General features: G+C 45.7%; 1 protein-coding gene across 1 annotated transcript in view; it reads right to left on the bottom strand.

Annotated features, from left to right (window-relative positions):
* Positions 1 to 22,049, bottom strand: part of AGAP1 (ArfGAP with GTPase domain, ankyrin repeat and PH domain 1) — a gene marked incomplete at its 3' end in the record, with an annotated part of 282,469 nt that overhangs the window by 186,589 nt on the left and 73,831 nt on the right. Inside the window, exons 3-7 of the mRNA XM_017743360.1 lie at positions 19,842 to 19,929; positions 19,159 to 19,170; positions 5,957 to 6,042; positions 3,026 to 3,061; positions 2,147 to 2,288 (exon numbers count right to left, since the gene is read on the bottom strand). Of these exons, the coding sequence (XP_017598849.1) occupies positions 2,147 to 2,288; positions 3,026 to 3,061; positions 5,957 to 6,042; positions 19,159 to 19,170; positions 19,842 to 19,929 (364 nt within the window). The remainder of the gene's footprint in view (positions 1 to 2,146; positions 2,289 to 3,025; positions 3,062 to 5,956; positions 6,043 to 19,158; positions 19,171 to 19,841; positions 19,930 to 22,049) is intronic.

Here is a 22,049-nt window from a genome sequence, read left to right as displayed (position 1 = left end):
AAGGTGTCCCTGCCCATGGCACAGGGCTAGAACTGGATGAGCTTTAATGTGCCCTCCATCCCAAACCATTCTGGGATTCTCTGATATCAAAAAGGTGTATTTCAAATATGCATTTTAACAAGTGTATTTATGTATTTCATATATTTTATTTCGCTGTCAAACGCAGACAAAAAGCCGTGTTTTTTCCTGATGCTTATTCCTAGAACTAGCATTATTTCCATTTTTTCAAAAAATCCCCTTTGCATCAAGTGCTGTGACAGAAAAGGAACTTTTCTTTTCCTGGAAAGAACAGGAAGGAGATGAAAAACCATATCCCAAACCATACCCAGTGTCAGAAGAGCACAAAGAAAAAAAAAGAAGCTGGAGAAATGTTTCCCCTTCACTTTTTCAAATCCAGCTTCAAACCCAAAACTTGGCCCCTTCAAAGCAGCTCCTTTCTGCTTTTTGGTGGAGCTTCTGCTGTCCTAAGACTTTTTCTGTTCCTATTTCCCCTTTTCCTTCTTATCATCTGTTTCCTCCCCCCAGCTGGGCTGTGATTCCTCCTTCCCTGCTGCCCACACAGCCCCTCTGCGCTGTCACCCCTTGGCAGGAGGCAGGGGAAGGCCAACTGCTCCCTGACCACATGGCTGAAGAAACAGCAAAAAGCTTCAACACCACCAAAACCACTGGGACACACTAAAAGGGAGGATGGCCAAAACTGAAATGACAGAACAACTCACACCACCTGTGTTCTGCCTCTAACACAGAACAGTAACCTGGTGATACACTCAGAGACATTCCAGTGGGAAGGAACTTAAAAGGAGCAAGGAGCAGCTGAGGGAGCTGGAAAGGGGCTCAGCCTGGAGCAAAGGAGGCTCAGAGGGGACCCTGTGGCTCTGCACAAGTCCCTGACAGGAGGGGGCAGCCGGGGGGGAAATCGGGCTCTGCACCCAAGGAACAAGGGACAGGATGAGAAGAAACAGCCTCAAATAGTGCCAAAAGGGTTGCCCAGCCCTGGCACAGGCTGCCCAGGGCAGTGCTGGAGTCACCATCCCTGGAAAGATCTAAAAGTCGTGTGGATGTGGCACTTGGGGACGTGGTTCAGTTGGTGGCGTTGGCAGTGCTGAGGGAACAGCTGGATTTGATGATTTTAAAGGGTTTTTTTTTACCTTAATGATTCCATAATTCTGTGATCTACGTGGTCAGGAACAGAACAGCTCCAACTCTTGTGTTCTATTCCAAGTCCATTCCAAACCAACCACAGTATGGGAAACTGGTGAAATACTAACGGGATACACTGGCACAACAAGGCAGAGAATACTCAAAAGACCACTCAGATGCCAAAGAAGCTGAAGTATTTTGGGTACTTTTCCCTTGCCATATTTCCCTTAGGACAGCTGCTATTTCAGAAGAGGGGGGGAGAGGTTGGCTCAGGTGGCAAAAAGCTGCATTTCTGCTTGATTTACAGAGGTCTCCCAGAGGCCCAGCCTGAGGCCAGGGTTCAGTTCTGCTTCCTACCGTGCTGCTGGAGGTTTTCCACCTCTCATCCTTTTGCCTCTCAGCAATGCCAGGATGTTGAACCCTTCCAGACTGCCAAGCACATAGAAACTGGTCTGACTTCAGAAATGCCCTACACAACTGAATCACCTGCCCAAATTCAACAAGGGCATCTCCCTGCTGAGCAAGAAAACCACCACAACCAGCAAGCACTGAAAATAGCATTTAAAATTTCCTTGCAAGTCATAGAATCCTAGAATAGCCTTTGGTTGGAAGGGACTTTAAAATGCATTGTGCTGCACCCCCTGCCACGGCAGGGACACCTTCCACTATCCCAGGCTGCTCCAAGCCCTGTCCAGCCTGGCCTTGGAGACTGTCAGGGATCCAGGGGCAGCCACAGCTTCTCTGGGCACCCTGTGCCAGGGCCTCAGCACCCTCACAGGGGAGAATTTCTTGTACATATCTAATCTAAATTCCCCCTCTTTCTTCACTGCTGAAGTCCTAGACTCCTCCTCCAACAGCACTGCCAGGACACTTGTCTCCCACCTCAAACCAGTCCTTGCAATGCCATGGCCCTGTAGCAGAGGGGAGAGGACAGGACACGGCTTTGCCAGCTTGGAAGAGTCAGTATGGTCTCAGAAACGCGGCTGGAAATGAGGGCTGCACTTACCCTGGGTGCCCACCAGTACCATGGGGATTTCACTAGTGTTGCGATAGTTGGCCATGCGGCTGTAGTAGTGGTAAACAGTCTGGAAGCTGACTTCATCCTCCAAGCTGAACACAAAGATAACAGCATCCACCCACATGGCAAACTGCAGGATAAAAAAGGAAAAGGCCAACTATGAGAAGAGCAGCAAGGAGGGGGAAAGAAGAAAAACCACGAGAGAAACGTTCTTACCTTCCTGCGAGGGAGACGCACGCCAGAAAAACCTCACAGACAACAACCAAGGCCTCAAAAGGGGGATAAGCTGCTAAAATGATCAATCTCAACACCCTGCAAGCCATGGGCATCTGGGATACACAAGGGATTTCCTTCCCCACAAGAGCATCTCCTCTGCACTGGGGTGTGTCACCAAACTGCCAGTGCACACCGAGTTTGGTTCACAGAAAACACAGCAGGCAGGCCGAGATTGCTGGGTCTGTGCATCTGAAATGAGCAACGCTCATCTCCAGTGCTGACCGAGTCCCCATGCTGGGATTTGCGTGCATGCATGCATGGTGATGCTGCTGGTAAGGCCAGGACAGGCATTGCTAGGAATTCTCACATCTTAATCCATGTCTTGTTCATTTGAGACTCCCCATTCTTCACCATACAGACACTCTCAGTTGAGCCAGCAGCACCAAGTGCCTCGTTCTGCTTCCAGTGTAAGAGCAAACTGCTCTCTCTTGGCATCAGGAACCTGCCACGAGACATGCAGGTGCACAGGCCAAGCCAAGGTGCTCCCCAGTCACCATGCAAGTGAGAAGCTTTTAGCTCACAAATGAAGTAAGACTGTTTGAAGACATTTAACATAAATAGGGTGTCAAGAAAAAAAAACCTCCAGCTTACCTCGTTGCCTTTATTTTTCCCTAAGTGACTCCATTCCTACCCAAATTTAGAGCAATGGAAACAAGCTTCAGCCAGGGGATTTTCACGCTCTTTGTTATGTTATTACTACAACGTGCCAGGGGACACACTGAACAGAGAGGGCTGCAGGGAGGTTCACTGGGGAAAGGCTCTGCATATTCATGATGATTGTATTGAAACCAAACACTGCCTGGGCTGTTTTGGTGTAAAAATAGATAAGGAATGTTTTGAGGTTTTCAAGACAGACAGGAGAACAATCTTCCAGAGGGGAAGGACAGGACTGGTTACACACAGCAGAGTCTCTGCCAGAATAAGGTCAACCACCACACTGTTAAATGTGAACTGTTCAAACCAGAATATGCAATCAGAGGAACTGGAGACAGCTTCATTACTTGGGTAATGTGGGCTTGGGTCTCATTATAAAATGGTTTTTGTTGACTGGATTCAGCAGCATCATGCCAAGGACTCTTCCCAACAACTGCAATATCCTTAAGGCATCCATTTGGAAGGCAACAGTCTCTCTAAACCCTCAATGTTTGAGCAGTGTGTACAGCAGCCTTCTAATAAAGATCATTTTAAAGCACTCCACAGGTTTATACAACACAGTTCCTCCAGACAAAAAACATTTCCAGTAATTTCTTACTTCTCTTTTCATATTGAAATGCAGCTTAATCTTTGTGGGTATCAGATCTGTGGTATGGAAAACCAAAGGAATTTTGGGAAACACACACAAGGTCTGGAAACCCTGGATGTCTTACCCACAGTACTGTGCAGGGAATGGCTTGAAACAAGGATAAATCAGCTGCTGGTATAAAAATCCATTCTCAGACTTATTACTGGGAATGAGCAGAGCTGTTAAATCAAGGCAAGCCCAAAACCAAATTATAAAAAAAAAAGTTTTAAATTTAAAAAATTGCATGCAGCAGCTCATTGTAGGTCAGTCAGTAGGTTAATTTGGTTTTACAAAAGGAAATTGAGTTATTTTCATCTCTGAACCATTTTATCTTAGGCAAAGAAAGGAGAGATCAGAGACCTACAAAAAGAGTCTTCAGGGAAGTTTGGTTTTTGTCCCTTCCTGCCAAAAAGAAGGGGACAGTAACCTGGGGAATACCCACGGCCCGGTGCCAGCAACTCCACATGTGAGCTCCTTCCTTACTGCAGTTGGAATTCAATCCCAATTATTCCTGAACCCACAAGCAAACTTTTCATTGCAGGAATTAATGAACAGGTTAAAGTTTTTCATAGACATGTAACTTGAAATTACACCCAAAAACTCCAAAGGGAATTTACAGGAAACCCTTGTGCTGAAAGGTGAGACAGCACTGACACCTCAAACCTCTTCAGCAAATCATGAGGAGGGAGAAAAAATCTCAGCCACCACAGAATCCCAGAATGGTTTGGGTTGGAAGGGACCTTAAAGCACATCTCAATTCCAACCCCCTGCTATGGATAGGGACACCTTCCATTGGACAACAGCAATTAAGGCCCCAAATTTTCCTGGCACATACCAGAAGCACAGCCCATGCTATTCATCAGTCTGCAGCCAGCTCCTGTGAGCTCTGCAAACCCAGTTCTTCGGGCACCAAACCATCTCAGATTGCTCCATGTACCTTTACACCTCCACTATTTACATTTTCAGATGAGTGAACGCTCTCTGAGCATCACAGGCTGGAAACTAGGGGGTGCTTCAGCCAAATCCCTGCCAGCCCCAGACAGAGCTTTCCTTGTTGCTGCTGCTGACACGGCTGCAGATGTGCCAGCGACACTCGTTTCATTTTGTCCTGGAACTTCCTTCCAGGATGTCTCTCTCAGCCTCCATTTCCTCCATGTCCTTTCTCTTCCCCTTTGTCCTGGCACCTTCCCCCCACGCTCTCACCCTCCTGGAGCTGTGGTGGTGCATTGAAACCCAAGCTGCTGCTGCTGGCACCGCTCCCCCTCAGCTGTTTGGCGACAGCGCAGTTCCTGATGCTAAATTATTGCTTGTTTGGGAGCTGATCCCTCCCGGAAAAGCCGAGCTTAGCAAGGCCAGCAGCAGCCAACACTCAGGAAATCCTGCCAGCAGCCAGGTGAGGAGAGGTAGAAGAGGAGGAGGATGCCCAAGCCTGCAGAAAGGGTGGCTGGGTCTGAGGTGATTTAAGCAGCACGTGAGCAAACTCTTACTCAAAACAGAGTAAGGGTCAAGCACACAAACCCACAAGTGTCTTCTCCAAGGCTGATGGCTTGGACAGGCTTGGAGAGCTGGGGGTGCTCACCTGGAAAACAGAAAGCTCCAGGGAGACCTCAGAGCCCCTTCCAGAGGGGCTCCTGGAGAGGGACTGGGGACAAGGGCCTGGAGTGACAGGACAAGGGGGAATGGAATGGCTTCCCACTGCCAGAGGGCAGGGTTGGATGGGATATTGGGCAGGAATTCCTAGCTCGGAGGGTGGGCAGGCCCTGGCACAGGGTGCCCAGAGCAGCTGTGGCAACAGCTGGATGTGCCCTGGATCCCTGGCAGTGTCCAAGGCCAGGTTGGACAGGGGCTTGGAGCAGCCTGGGACAGTGGAAGGTGTCCCTGCCCATGGCAGGGGTGGGATGGGATGAGCTTTAAGCTCCCTTCTAACCCCAAACCACTCTGTGCTTCCATGAAATCCTGATGTGTCACCAGGGGAAGCACACTGCTGGGAATTCAGTGTAAATGAACTCTGTATCCTTACTTGCATGGTCTCAGTCAGAATCCCAAATATTTGCTACCCACACTCATCCATGCATTGCAACTGAAATCCCACCCATTCGCTGGACAAAATCTTTTTCACCTGAGGGTGATGCTGGAATTCTCCCAGCAGGAGCATGAGAAGGACCCAGGACAGAACAAAGCAGAGCCACTTCTTTCAAAGCAAGTTTTGAAAAGCAAGGAAAGCGAGGCTTTGGGCTCACCTGTGCCTCCGGAGGGCCTCCTTCATCTCTTATCAGCAGCAGGTAGCTTTGTCCATCAACTACTATCTCCTTCCTGCATCTCCCACCTGCCACACAAAGCAGCTCATTACAGGCAGCAAAGGTACAAAATGCAAAACAGAAAAAGGCTTCGCTTGTGGAAAAAAACCCCCAAGGTGTCCTTAAGGTCTTTTGCAAATTAACCAACGACTGGAATAAACTGAAGTTTATATGCAGACACATAGGAATTACTTAAAGTTAAGGCATGTACTTGCCTTATTTTTATATATATATATTTTATATATATATAAAGAGTAAAGATATTGTGGGAAAAAGCCAGCAATTGCATTACAAACACTAACTCCCACATGAAGCATCCTGGGGTTGATACACACAGCTAAAACCCCGTATGTACCACCTTTATTTTAAATAACGGTGACAAAATTGTCCCTAAGAAAGGCAAAGTGGGACAGCTGCACGCAAACAAGGTCGTGTCCCGTCACCAAAATCGGTTTCTTGTGTCAATCAGCATTTCCTCAAGGGAAGCCCAGTTCTCAGAGCACACGTGGGATGTTAGGGGAAGGAGAGTTCTGTACTCACACACCACAGTTAGGGGAAGATACCAGACACATGTTAGACAGAACAGCTACAATGGTGGTGCCTCTGCAGAGATGGGCTAAACTAACAGGGAACGCTGTGCTGCTGCTCGGGATGAACCCCACACCTGCTTTGGACACCTGGATAAAACGAGAGGAGTCGTAGCCTCCAGCCACGTCCTATTCCTGATCCTGTCTTTCCAAGGAATGCGGAACAAGGGCTGCCTGTGAACAGCCAAGGAAGCTCCAACCCCAGCAGCTGGAGCAGCTGCTCTGTCCCCTGGCTCACAGAGACTCAGCCACAACCCCAGGGCAGGGTTTGGGATTGCTTCTTTTGGGGCTAAAAGTGCGTTTTGGGCACTCTGCTGCCTCTCTCAAAAATGACAAATCCCATTTAGGGCCCCTGGTGTGATGGAGCCTAAGCCAGGATTATGGAGCTTGGCCTAAGCACTGGGGAGGCATTTAGGCTCCTCTCCTGGAGCAAACCAACTCTTATCACCCCACCTAAGCCTCAAGGCCCCCAAGGCTTCCAGCTTAGCATCACACACCTCACAGCTGAGCTTACAACACTGAGATAAAACACATCCTCTAACACACCCTAAACTCCTCTCTTCGCCCCTATTTTTTTAAACTGGAATTAGTTCCAATTTGAACCCTGTTTCCCAGCTTCAAAACTTGCCATTCTACCAAAACCAATGCATTGAAACACATGCTGAGAGCCAACACCTCCAACTTGCTCTCCAAACAAGCTTCCAAAGCAAATAAATCAGCACACCCAGGCTAATGCTGATCCTCAAAACACAACAATCTGCACCAAAATTGCTGCCTTAGGGGAACCCCACACTGGCTTAGACCCAACCACTCCCCCCAGCCCAACCACAGCAGCAGCTTTTAGACCAAGATCACTCCACAGCTCAGCTCTGTGCGATATTTAAGCGTGTTTAAACACATTTTGTGTTTAATAAAAGATGTGAGAACATGAGGTTTTGTGGGTTTGTGCTGGGGGGATTTTTGTTTGGGGTTTTTAAAATCTTTTCTTTCTGAACTTACCCTATTAGCAGTATTAAACATGCAACAATTAAGACTATCACATTTCTGGTTGTTTAGTGGCACAGAAGGAGCAGAAGAGCTATGTATGGATTTTCGTTATCTCTCTCACAAAGCAGATTTCAATCCTGCCTTCGCAGATCAAGAGGCAGATAAATATATATCATTACTGAACCTGAAAAGAACAATCACAACCAAGTGTAAAACTTGTAAAGGAAACCAGTCTCAGCTCTCAGGAACTGGATTTCTATTAATCAGGCCATTATTTCTATACGTTGCCGATTAATTGCACGCACTTCCCAATGAAGTGTTAACGAAGATGAATTACTTAATACAGAGCCCTCCAGAGAGGGGTTTTAAAGCTGTAAGTAACAATGGAAATGCAGTGCATGCATGATCAGAGAGGGAAAGTTCTGCCTAATTGCCATTTCCTATTTCCTTTTTTTTCTAAACACTGGAAGTTCCCCCAGCTAATTATAAAATACCACACACCAAATGCGTTTAAGAGCCAACTCATTATTCCTCTGGTCAACAGGACGCCTTGCCAGACTCACTGTACCTTCAAACAGTCCTCAGAAGCACAAAGAAGGTACAGACAGGGTGGAATAAAATAAGCAGAGAATTGAAAAATAAAAAAGTATTTGAGTGTACATACCCAGCTCACAAATGTGAGCACTAAGAGGTTTACCCTTCACGATTTGGCTGCTGAGAGCAGCTTGGAAAAGGGTACTAAATGCAAAAAATGCAGTGTAAGTTATCCAGCAGCTCTTTTCCTAGGTGAATCCACACTACATGATCAGCCTGGGGACCTGCTCCTTGCCTTGCCCAAAACCACAGTGCCTGGAGCTCAGTGCAATCATTGTTATTTCCAGTATTAAATTCAGATCCTGACATGCTGTCCCACTTCACCAAGGGCTGCCACACCCTGCTGCAGCCAACAGGCACAGTCAGCTCCCATCTGCTCAAGGGGCTTCTTCACCCTTAGAAGCAGGATGTGCTCATTAGCTGGAATAGGCACATCCTCACGCATTCCTTGACTTTTGTTTGGATTTAAGTATTTCATGACAAATAGTTTAAATTTCATACCCCTCCAACCAAACCGTTGCAAAGAATGCCCTGCGTTTCCAAGCTGTACTAAACATTTCAAAACAAATCTGAAGGCTCAGAAACAGAACAGCAAACTCCCCGCTCATCCCTCGAGTAAGAATTATTTCATGCAAATCTCAGCTCACAGCAGGACTCATCCCTAATAACTTGTGTTCCTACACCATTAAGGAGCCCTCATCATGAGCACACCACAAAATTAGGTGCTGCACAGGACAGAGATTAAGAAAACCTACCTCAATATCAAGAATTTCCACAAACAAAAGCATAAACAGTGCAGAATATACAGACCAAGGCTGTACCCTGCAGGTGTCTGTGGCTGTAGGATTAAGGCAAACAATAAACTGCTCCTGCCTTTGGTTTGATGAGCCTTGATGAGAGCCACGAGCAGTTTGGGCAAGCAAAAGCAGGGCAAGGGCAGCGATTTTGGGATGGTTCAGCTTGGACAGCACTGCATTAATTATTTTTTTTTTTTTAAAATACATCTTGGAGTTTGTACAGCACCACAGGCAAAGAGGAATTAGAGAGATCAGCCAGTTCAAATATTGGACTACAGCAACCCATGAGGAAGCCAAACAGTCTCCCAGGGCTACAAAATACCCCACATTTTCCTAAATATCTGTGTAGGTGACGGAGCCAGGAATTGCTGTCTGAACCAACGGCACTGAGAACAAAGAAATGACCTTCTGAATGTAAAGAAGAGCTCAAAACCCACAGCACTGCTCCCAGGGGAGGTGGCTGCCTTTGCTCTGGTCCCATCAGGATTATGACACACGCAGCTTTTTAATGAGGGAGTTCCTCAGCTCCCAGATGTACCTGCCCCAGGAGGCCACGGGGAGAGGAGGACTGGCAGCCGAAGGATGGGGCAGCACAGGCACTTCAAGGCAGCTATTCCCAGTTTTCCAGGGCTAGGACACTATCCACTCCCACAGATGGGCACAGAATTGTTACAGGTGACAAACATCACTCCTGTGCCCAAACCCGCCTGGCACAGAGCAGCACTTCCTGAAGCAGCCCATAAAGCATCCCCCGCTCTCTCAGGTGCGATCTGACCATGCTCCTGCTGCAAAATGCCCGCATAAATACCCAGCTTTGATCAATGTAAAGCCAAATAAATTCTGTGCACCAGCGATTTACAAACCCTGGCTAAAGAGCCGGCACAAATCGGGATGGGGGGGATCAACAACAGCTTCCTGATCTCGTTTTCATGCACGATGCTCCAGAGGTGAGCGCACGGAACCAGCGGCGGCGCAGGAACCATCCAGCAAAAAGTGGTATTAATTATAAATCCCACACACGTTTGTAATCAGAGGTGCTCTCTGTTACAGAAGGTGGATATTACACAGGGAATTCCGGGGATGAAGGCTTTAATCCGGGCTCTCACAGCCCAGCCACCCCCTCCTCTCGCCGAGAGCTGTTCCATCGCGTAATTGCTCACCGGAGCAGCCGCTGATTTTCCTCCTGTATCCCCGGGCTCCACTGCACTCACCAGGCTCTTTATTCAAGCAAATTGCCACGGGGATGAAGTTATTTAGCCATATGAGAAAGATAAATTCGGGGGGCTGGCCACACGACAAGCACAGGCAGCAGCTGAATGCCTACTGTGGCGGGGCGAGACAGAAGGCAGGACTGAGGCAGCTCTAAAAGCCTGGATTTTATATTCCCAGTGACATGTGCATTTTGACAACAGCAGCCAGTTGTCTCACACATGCACATTCTCTCTTTTTTTTTTTTTTTTTCCCCCCCCCCCCCCAAAAGATAGAAAATAGTGCCAAGAACCTGGCTCCTCTTCAGGGAAACACATTCAGAAATTCTCTGTTCAAACAGATGGTCAAATATCGGTCTTCTGGTTTGCTACTCACATTTTTTATTTAAACAAACTGATTTTAAAATGGTTTTTGCAGCATTTCCATGAAAAAAAAAAAATTAAGAAAAGGAAAAGGCTCCTCCCCCAGAGGGTGGGGGGGCGAGTCACCGAGAGCCCCCAGGGAATGGGCACGGCCCCGAGGCTGCCAGAGCTCCAGGAGTGTTTGGACAGCGCTGCCAGGGATGCCCAGGGTGGGGTTGGTGGGGTGTCTGTGTTGGATCAATGAGCCTTCTGACTCAGGATAGTCCATGATTCTCTGATTTTGAGTATTTCCTTAACACAACCACTGTTGTGCTAAACAACAATTCAGGAACTGTGAGTGGCTGAGCTGGGCCGAGGATCAAAGACCACACAAGAGTAAAGCTGCAAAGGGATCCCGGGACCACCTTCCCAACAGAGTACCCGGGTAAAACAAACCCCAAAAGCCAACAAAAGCAGCCTAGACTGAGCTTTTCAACCCCCATCATCTGCTTCTCTCAATAGGTTTAGAACATAGTTTAGGAAATATGTGGAGAGGTCTCCTGGAAGTCCAATTAAAGCAAGGTACCCCGCCACAGGCACCATATATAAATGCAATATTGCATCATATAATCTGATCTTTACCTAAAAACTGGCAAGGAAGCACTAATATACGATCTTGCAGCTCCATGGAAAGAGGGTTTACTGCTGGAATTTTAGTAGCAGCTGCAATGACACAATAACTTAATTCTGAGATGCATCCACTGATGTATTTGCAGTGTCTATCCAGAAGGACAGATGTGATGGGTCCCCAAAACCTGGCAGTGATTTGAAGGGAGATCAGTGGAATTTTACGTTTTTCAGCATTCAGGAAAACATATTACACTTTAAAATATATATAAAAATTACCTCAAGCTGCATAGACTCTCCAGGGTTGGATGGGATATTGGGAAGGAATTGTTCCCTGGCAGGGTGGGCAGGCCCTGGCACAGGGTGCCCAGAGCAGCTGGGGCTGCCCCTGGATCCCTGGAAGTGTTCCAGGCCAGGTTGGATGGGGTTTGGAGCAACCTAGGACAGTGGGAGGTGTCCCTGCCCATGGCAGGGGGTGGGATGGGATGAGCTTTAAGGCCCCTCCCAAGCCAAACCATGCTAGGAATTCCATGATAAACAGGCTGAGCTAGATCCAGCGTTTTATCTCAAGCAGAAGGGGAGGAAGGTGATTGATTAACCACCAAGATAAATGGGAACACACCAGAGCCGGCCTCTGAGCAATTAAGTTCCCCTCATTACCCAGAGACAGGACTCAGGAGGAGAGCAGTGCATGCTCTACTTTCACTGCAAAGCTCCTGACAGCCAGTGCAGACTGTGCTAAGCCAATTAGAGAGGGCCAGTCTTAAAAAAAGAAATAAATCACTGTAACGTGAGTGCAGAGCAAGAGGTAAAGCACACTCTGTCCCCATCAAATGGCCCATCTGAAAGAGCCACGACGACACTAATCGAAGCTTCTGCAGCAGTTTCAACTCTCATGCACCCAGTTTATTAATAACCCAGAAGATGGAAGTAACAGGCTATTTAGTTTCTAGATAATGAAGCAGGAGGGACTGCAATTATGGTAGGAAATTGGATTGTACTTCAACGTGACCGTAACGAGTTGGAGAAATAGAGGGGAAAAACAAAAGCGGCATCACGAGGACAAAAGCAGGGACAAACCATCTGTGGGAAGATGGGGCAGGATGGCAAAAACCTCTGGGACAACAGAGGAGAGCAGCTGGGAATTCCTGCAGAGTGCAGACAAGGGGACAGCTTGTCCTAGCCCGTGTCACCATGCCAGCCTCAGCCTGTATGGATCTGGACAGGGCATCCCATGGAAGATAAGGACCTAAATCTGCCCAGCAAATACCCAGTCAGAAAAATAAGCACATGAACTATGGTTATTTAAGATGAGGAAGAGAGAAGAGGTGCAGGATCTTACTAAGAAATAAACTGCTGATCCCTTTTTAGGGCAAGGGTAATACTTTTCCCATTTTCCCAGTTATTAATTATTATGGCTCCAGGTAAACAGGCAAGAATATCAAGTGGGAGCAGACATACAAAGCTCTACACCCCAATTCCAGGGATAAACCTTAGATTTAGACACCCCCCAGTCCATCATAAATGAGTAACACAGCTTTATCAGACCCCCACCTCACATCAATACACAGAAGGTGCGGCACTGAGCAAATAAGAGCCGAACATGTTGTATGTTCTCACAGTTCAGAAGCGTTTCTGACAGGTGAAAGGGGAGGAAAAACAACCCCCAGGAACCTGTGGGGAACCCCCTCCTCTGACACTCACCCAGAGCCCTCACACCCACCCAACCTCCCGAGGGTCAGGAGCCTCTTGCAGCCACACAAGCTGCCAAGGACCTACAATTCAATCCCTGCTCCCATTTCTACTAATAGCTCACTTTTTCATCTTTTTTTTTTTCCTTTTCTTGGATTTTTTTACTGACAGCGGGTGCAGAGAGTTGCTTACACCTCACACCCACTAACTGTATATACACAAATCTAATTTTAAAAGCTTATTTTTATCAAAGCAGCGGGAGACAAAACCCCAGCGAGTCAGTTTCTTCAGGCAGGATGTGATAGCACTTTAGCACCCTCCTACCTTTTTCCATCTCCAATCTTTTCCAGTTTTAAACGTTTACAGCCCAAAACAACCACTTTCCAAACAAAGTTCCTTACAAAGTCAGCCCCATGACTTAAAATATCATTGCTCTTTTTTTTGCTGCAGCTCCTTCTAAGTTGGCTTCTCAGGCATTTCATCTTCCAGACAAACCCATCCCAGCTTTCAATCTAACCCAAAATTCATCTGCTCAAAATTTCTGCTTGACTTCACAAGCTTCCAATGTAATTGCAAAATCTTAACACGTACTAACAAACCCTCAACAGCTCACAAAGATAAGCCCAAAAATTACCTCCTCTAAGCACTGACGCACAGATCTCAGGCCTCTTCTTACCCCTCTAGCCTTTTTAAGCATCCCTTTGCTTTTTATACCTAGCCAGCTCCTGTAATAGCTGTCCTTTCATTACAGTTTCACATCACAAATAGCAACCCTGAAGCTAAAACTGGACTTAACAGTGATTACACCGTAATCTGCCCTCCCTAAAATGGGTACAGACACCTGGTGGCAGCAAATCGAGAGGGCTGGTGAGAATTCAACAGACTGTGAATAAAATCAGGTACCTACTATGCACCTGCTTTCTGATACAAGTTCCCAAAACAGCAACAGATTCAGTGGAAGGGGAGGGGGGAAAAAAAAAAAAAAAAAAAAAAAAAACCACCAAAAAAAGCTCACAATAAGAAATCAAATACAAGCTGAACAAGGAACACGTTCAAAGAAAAATATGAAAATCTGGCTTTGAGATCAGGAGTAAGAGAGTGGGCTCTGATTTCGAAATACATCCAGAAGTAGTATTTGAGAAACAAAGCAGAAGGCAGGTCCAGCAGGAGCCACTCCAAACTGCCTTCGAGAGCAGCAGCAAGCAGGGAGTCCTGGTGACTTAAAATCATGGAATCACAGAACTGTTCAGGCTGGAAAAGCCCTCTTACATCACCAACCCAGCACTGCCAAGGCCACCACTAACCCACGTCCCCAAGTGCCACATCCACGTGGTGTTTTGAACACTTCCAAGGACAGTGATTCCACCACTGCCCTGAACAGCCCGTTCCAACGCTTGACAACCCTTCTGGTGAAAAAATTTCCCTTCATATCCAACCTAAACCTCCCCTGGCACAACTCGAGGCCATTTCTTCTTGCAGCACCACTTGTTACTTGGGAGAAGCCACTTTTATTCCTGTTAAGAGCCTAAAGTTGGAACAGAAGTCATAAACCTGCTGCTTTACAGTTTTTACCTGAGACACAACCTTCAGAGGAGCCCCTTAGGAGAAGGACACAAATGCTACAGACATTATTTCCCAAAAAACTCTTTGGGCATTCAAGGTGTTCAGGAGAACCCCTTAAGTACCTTTTAGGCACACAACCTAAAAGGGAAGCCCTTTCTGGCAATCTGCTTCCTCGGCACCTTCTGAAGAGCAAATACTTGAGTTTTTCCTTTAATTAACAGAGCTCCTTATTTGTGTGACACTTTAAACAGCCCCCAACCCGACAGCTGGAGCAGAGAGGTTTTCAAAGGATTCTCTAACCCACGCAGGCAGTCCCTGGAGGGCGAGGAGAGGGAAGGGCTCCAGAGGGGAGAGGGCAGAATACATAAACACACTCTTTTATGCTGAGCCTGAAAGGCTCCAAAAGCCCAAGAGAACCCGCTGCAGCAGCGCTTTAAAAGGATCAAAAAGAGACAAGTGTTGTTTTATATCTGGGTGTCAGCATGAAATGCCAAATAAAAATAATCACTTGGTACTATTATAGCAAAAAGGCAGACAAAGAACTGAAAAGAGGTAATTTTAAAACACATGTCCCAAGTCATCGCTGTCTTCTGAACACGAGACAGCGGCTGCCTGTGGGTTTACAGACCAAAAAAACCTTCAGCTGCCCCACAGTGCTGCAGGGGCTTGTGAGAACTGCACCAAGGATTTGAAACCCACACAGAGAATTTCAGCTTCCTCACGTTTTGTAGCCCAAGAACCACAAAACGCTACTTTAAGGTTAATGCAGCTTTTTCGAACCCATATTGGGATCCTTGCCAAACCTCCTTGTGTAAATCTTTTACATGTATGATGGTGATTTTCTGGAATTCCAAAAATCCTGACCTAAAAGGCAGGGATATTTCCAAGGAGAGCACCCGAGTACATCCCCACAGGACACACTGCTCTGCTCTTCATTTACATTTCAGCCAGCTGCTCGCCGAGGACAGAGCACACAGATTAGTCTGGGACACATCCTCCTTTTATGCATCAAAGATCAAATTTGGCTGTTTAGTAAATATGGCCTTCCTACGTATTTGAGAAATATTAACTGGGTAAAAATAGCAAGTGGCTTCTGTGAAGAGAGTGGCAGCCTCAGGAACCTAATTGTTCACAGCAGGCAGAGTTACAGGAACTGTGTGGAGAAGGGGACAAGGATATCGGTGCTGCAGAGGGGAGAAATTGTCCAATTCTGCTGCAGCTTCCATGTTCTGTTCAGCCCACAACACCAAACTGTGACCCCACCCCATGTTAAATCTCTCAGCACAACCAGATACAAGCAAAGAAGAATCCCAGAGTGGTATGGGTTGGAAGGGAGTTTAAAAAGCCCATCCCATTCCACCCCTTGTCACGGGAAGAGATACCTTCCACGACACCAGGTTGCTCCAAGCCTGGCCTTGAACACTTCCAGGGACAGGGAGTCTTTGCTCATCCCTTTGCTTTTTTCTCCCAGCTGAATCAGGCTCAGACTCTTGGATTCAGACCTGAATGAAGACACCTGGAAGGTCATCCCAGTTAATAGATTATGCATGAACTTTTTGCATACACATTGTGTAAGGGTCTGTGACGAGGAGAAAATCTCTTAAGAGGATGTGAAGAAAAGCAGCTGAAATTTTAAAGCACTCTTCCTCAATCCTCCTTGCATAATTACCCTTTGCTGAGGAAGCATCAGACAGAAATAGTTCCTCGAGATAAACTGAAAACCACAGACATCCATCCCTCAAGATGTAATTTCTACACAGAACCAGAATCCTTTAGGTTGGAAAAAGCTTGAAGATCATCAATGCATGTTTTTGTTACAGGCCGGCAACTTATTTTCATGACATGCTTCAAAGGGAAGGCTGAGGGTGACACTTCATTTAGTATTTTAATAATAAACATGACCATTCCTGCCATTCAAGGGATACACTGCTCACAGTGGTACTGAAAAAAGTTCTGTGGTGAACGCTGCAATAGTGTAAAATTATTTTTAGGTCAAGTTTGGAAAGAGAGCAAATGATCACAGCTTTCTGAAAAACACATTAAAGGCTTTATTCTGTACCTTTTACTGGGGGAAAATGTCATTTTTGTTCTAAGTTCCTCCACAAAGAGAGATGACTGCAACAGCAACTTGCTGCCTCAAGTCATGATGCTGGATGGCTTTTATGCTTTTTAAAAACACTAAAAATAATTACTCCTCATGAAATGAATAAATAACTCTTAAATGTATCCCAGAGTACGTAGAGAAAAAAACCTCCTTTTTTGTCATCCCAGCTGAGACACCTGAACCACAATTTCTCTTTTGGTTTTTTGTTTTATTAGACTCATTGGAGAAAAAGAAAAAAAAATATACTGAAATAATCATGAGATGACTTAAAATATTCACAGACATGGCCAGAGATGTGGAAAAACCTTTAAGTCAAGTTTCACACCTCCGTGGCTTCTTGGAAACAAAACCCAAACAGTAACAGAATCCTCCTGACACTCACTACTCCTGTAAACTTCAGTTCACCTTGGTCTGCAAAGAACTCAGTCTCAAATTCCACACACCCCACACATTTCACTTTGCTCCTACAGGCAGAATTAAATTTTAGATGGGGGGGAGGGGAGAGAATAAAGACACCAGGTTTCCCACACCTTCCTTATTGTTTCAGCAGGTAAAGCATCCAGCAATGGTACTTTTTCTTCCAATCACTTAGAAGGTCCTTAGAAGATCACAAATCCCTAGGATTCCTTATTTCCCATCATTTCCTTGTTGTACCATTACAGAAAAAAACTGGAGGTCCCAGACTACTTGAAATTCCCACTTACTACAGGGTAACACATTGGTGCTTTTCTCACACCTGATTTAAAATGTGTCGCTCAAGAGCGCAGCTGGGTGTACATTAAATATGCAAAGGAAGAGTCTCAAGGCCATTTTCCTTCCTAATAAAAACTTATTCTTTGAGAAAACAAAGGTTTGCCAAGTTACAGACACACTAGGGACCGAAAAGTTCTGAACAGGAATAAAAACCGGGGCAGGCAGTGAGAGAAAACTCCTTTACAGTGTGAAGGGTAGGATTCCTCCTCATGGTGGGGAGGTGGTGACAGGCAGCAAGAGAAATCTCTCACTTGGAGAGCTGAAGGAAACATGAAGCCATCTTTACACAGCTCAAATTCATTTACTGCAATGCTGAAGCCTTCAAGGCCTCCAGGAGATGTGACTCTTGTCTGATGCAGGGCAGGTTTCATGGTAATAGAGCACTTCAGAAGGCAAAGGAGAGTAGAAATAGCAGTCCCTGGCCCTAATCACCACTTTCACGTGAAGCAAATATCCATCACTTCACCCATTAGGCACTGATTTTATGATGCTGATAGATTTAGCTCTTAGGGAGCCATTCCAAGCCAGTAAACTCAGGTTTTTCTTAACTGATCGAGTAGCTGACACCTTAACATCCGATATACATCCTCCTCTTTATCCAATTTAACAATCTGGCACGTTTACACTCCCTCAGAAAAGGAAGAGGGGAGGATCAACGAGGGTCTCACACATGAAGGATTACACTTTCTTTCCTAGGAATGTTGTTTGAAGGACCTAGAAGTGCTCAAGGTAACCTTGGACAGGGGCTTGGAGCAACCTGGGCTAGTGGAAGGTGCCCCTGCCCATGGCAGGGGTGGAACAGGGTGAGCTTTAAAGGCCCTTCCACCCCAAACCATCCTGTGGTTCTGTGATTCTCTGACAAAGAACTGAAACACTACCAAATCACCACTAGAGATGTTTACTGAGGGTAGTTTATATGGGTTGAACTTCCTCTAATGCTGACTTGATTGGAAACCTTGACCTTATTCCTTACAAGGCCAATTAGAGCTCTTAATTATTCCAGTTTTCCTCCTGTTAATGAAATGCAACAGTGTCATTAGTGAGGCTTGTCAGCCACACTTATGTGCAGGGAAATGATTTGACACTGCTTTTGTCATCTAATCCTTTCAGGAAAAACAGTCACAACGTTACTCAAGCAAAATAAAAAGTAAATAAAAATCCTTCAAGACAAAGAGGACAGATGGCAACACTCCCAAGGAATACCACCTAAAATATTCACCCTTTAGGAGGAGAGGAGGGTTAGCCCTGTCAACAGATTTTCATCTTCCAAGGGAAAAAAAACCAACAAAACCACACAAGTATCTTCTGCTCCTGAAGTGAGGGGAGGGATCTGTCAGGACAGTGATTTTTGCTGAAGATTTGCTGTACTCAGTGGCACTACACCCTCCATCAGCATTTCTCAGCATCAGCATCCAGAAGCTAGATCCACACACACTGCTGTGCACAGGCTCCATTACTATCACCAATTATTATTGTCAGTTCTAACTACAAAGCAGCAAAACCATTTCAGGCAAACTTACAAACGGCAAGACCTCAGTGTTAGTGCAATCCCACAGAAAAAGCCTTGTCTGACCCTCCCTCCCTCCCCCTCTCCTCCCACTTTAACTACAATTCCAGGCTGTTAAAATGTCAACTACTGAACTAAAACAGCTTCCTTTGGTAAGAGTTAATTAGAAACAAATGTTATCAGAGATGCATGAAACTACAAACTACTGCTGGAGAGACAACTACAGCAAGAGACAAAAAACAGTGAGATGCACTAAAGACTTGAAATCAAAAGGAAACAACTCAAAATGATACACAAAACAAGGGGGGGGAAATACGCTCTAGTACAGGAACCACCATCTGTCCCTTCAAAACAAGAGCTGCCATGAAGACAATGTATAGTTACCTGCATCCATATCTGCAAAGAAGGGAACAGCCAGTAAGGAAAAGAAGGAACCAGAAATTCAGTGTCTCAGAGTTGAATTTAAAAGTTCATATGGAGAACAGATAAAGAAAAATAATCAAAAAAGTAGTTACTGTAAGATACGCCTTGATAAGGTACTGTGATATTTTTGATTTCAAGCTATTAATTTGGATTAATGTTAAACACTACAGTGTACAAATTAATTTTCTATGCCATAAGAACATTAAAAAAAGACCAAATATTAAATATATTAAACAACAAACAAGTTACACCTTTAAGTTTAGGCTGGTGAAGTTTTTTTTATTCTCCCAACATCCTGATTGTACAGAAATCCACCACTACAGACAGTAATTGTGGCTTTCAACAGCCAAGCACTACTGAGAGCAGCCAACTCCTCTCCATCAGGACTAATTCCCATATGGACACACACTGGGGGCCAAAGTATTTAAAGCAGTTATGGAAAATCTACAATTATACTCGTCGTACGTACTTAGCTCGGCCTGGAGAGCGCTAAGGCAAAAATCGCCATGAATTTTGAAGCAGCAAATGGGTTTGTTTTCTTTTTTTTTCTTTTTTGCTAATTCATTTCTGCATGATCAAAAATGAGTAAGGATGTAGTTTGTGGGGGGAAGAAATAAAAGAGTGGGATTTGTGTGTGCACGTACCTTCAGGTGACTCCTCCTGGACATAGGTGCCGGTCAGGTACCGGTGCACCAGCGCAGACTTCCCGCTCGCCAGGTTACCCACGATCCCCTGGAATTCAGAATGAAACAAAAGGAACAAAGAATTCAACTGTAAAGAGCAGTGTATTCAAGCAAAAGCTTCACACAAGAAGGACCATCCCAAGCAACAAGACACGGTGCAAAAGGTGCCAAGAGATAAAGCAAACAGCAGAGTGGTTTGGGGTGGGAAGGACATTAAAGATCATCTTGTTCCACCACCTTCCACTGTCCCAGGCTGCTCCAAGCCCCATTCAACTTGGCCTGGGACACTGCCAGGGATCCAGGGGCAGCCACAGCTGCTCTGGGCACCCTGTGCCAGGGCCTGCCCACCCTCACAGGGAGGAATTTCAGCCCAACACCACAGGAGTCTTCTTCCTGGAGGTGCTCAAATGCCAAAGACTTGAGGATATTTGGGGTTTGTGGCTTTACAGGGGCATGCCGAGCTGAGGACATCGTGCTCCCTTTCTTGGGGGAGGCCATGGAAACTTCTTTCCCCCTTTCAAACCAGCCCAGCCTGCTCTGTTCTCTCCTGTTTACTTGACCCTCACCAGAGGTTCAGAACAGAAGGTCCCTGGGGATGAGATGAACTCTGCTGATCTGCCCGAGATTGCCAAACGAGCTGCACATCACTGCACATCCTCTATCCCATCTTCTTAATCCTAATCAGCAAGAAACCACCCTCCTTATCAAAAATGGCTTGATAGGAGCCAGCCATGCATGCTGGCACCCCAAACAGCCCAAATTCCCCTGTGCCTTGGGCTGACCCCACAGCGTGGGCAGCAGGGGAGGGAGGGATTCTGGGATGAGTCACGGGAAGAAAACATCATCTCTAACATGTGTCCCCTACCCCCAGAACATGAAGCAACCTCTCCAACTAAAGACTTTTCCCTCCATTATATGCCCATGAACTGCAGTAAATTTGTCTGCTCCTACTCACACCACAAAGCCATTAATACCCATGGGAACCCTATGAGGAAACAGCTTGGCCTTTGCACCTCTTCTTGTCCCCAAACTGACACCATCTCCCTTTCCATACAAAGCTTCCCAATGAGAAGTTCCTTCCCACTTTTTTTTTTTCCTTTGCCCACAACAGTGTACAAATTCCTCCCCGTCCAGGATTCACCACTGCTCAAAAAAGGTTAATTCAGTGTGTGAAAGCTGAACTGTGTTTGTAATGGTCAGTGCATTTGGCCAAGACACAGTTTTCCAGTGAAACCTTCACTTACAAGTGGCCAGCCCAGTGTGCATGGAAATTAATGTTCTTTTTTATTACACTTGTGCCAAAACTGTTAACTGCCAGGGACAACAGAAAAGCATCAGCTTGGGGGTCCAGTGAGAGGCAATATCCCATGGCTGCAGTGTCTTATTCTAGAGACCCCCAATATTTGAAAGACATCAAATGATTCAAGAATAGAGTTTTTTGGTTTTTTTTTTTTGGTTTTTTTTTTTTTTTTTTTAATATCCCAAAGGTCAGATCAGGATACACCATTTGACAGCACTTCAGGTTCTCTGATACATTACTACAAACTAGGAGCAATAAATTCTGCATTGGGAAAAAAAAAAAATCTGGCTTCTGATACAGTTTCTCTCTTCATCAGCATTAATATTTGCTTTAAGGCTGATCCCCCACAGTATGACAAAAATGCCAGCCTGTTTTCACAGCAGTCATATTCCTCTCTCCCCTGTTTTATACACAAACAATCCGAGTCATCTCCATTTATTTATGGATATGTCTGAAATGCACCAAGTTATGACAAGCATGTTAGGGAACAAAAATACCACCCTAACCCAATTCAGGGAGGAGAAAATTCAGCTACAACTCACTGCTCTTTTCAGTTATGACTTGTGCAACACTGAATCATTTATTTGCATGTGCCAGACATGCTGTAAAACAAAACCAAGCCATTTTGCCCACTCCTCCTAAAGCCTGCTGGGAATAATCAGAACCAGTATTGATGGCACTTGGCATTTTAAAGCAGTCCAGGACAGGAGCCTGACTGCACTTTGCATATTTTTTGCAAGAAATTCAGTGATTTTATCCAGCAATATCTCATGTTTATTCTGCCTAACACATCCTTATTTAACATTAGAAGAAACAGGAGCCAGGAATACTGAAGGTGCTGGTCTCACCATGCTCCTGACCACAATAAA

The sequence above is a fragment of the Corvus brachyrhynchos genome, unplaced genomic scaffold (genome assembly GCF_000691975.1).
Source record: "Corvus brachyrhynchos isolate BGI_N302 unplaced genomic scaffold, ASM69197v1 scaffold79, whole genome shotgun sequence".
Taxonomy (NCBI): Eukaryota; Metazoa; Chordata; class Aves; order Passeriformes; family Corvidae; genus Corvus; species Corvus brachyrhynchos.
Note: the sequence above shows the minus strand (reverse complement) of the source record. Positions and strands in the feature narration are given on the sequence as shown.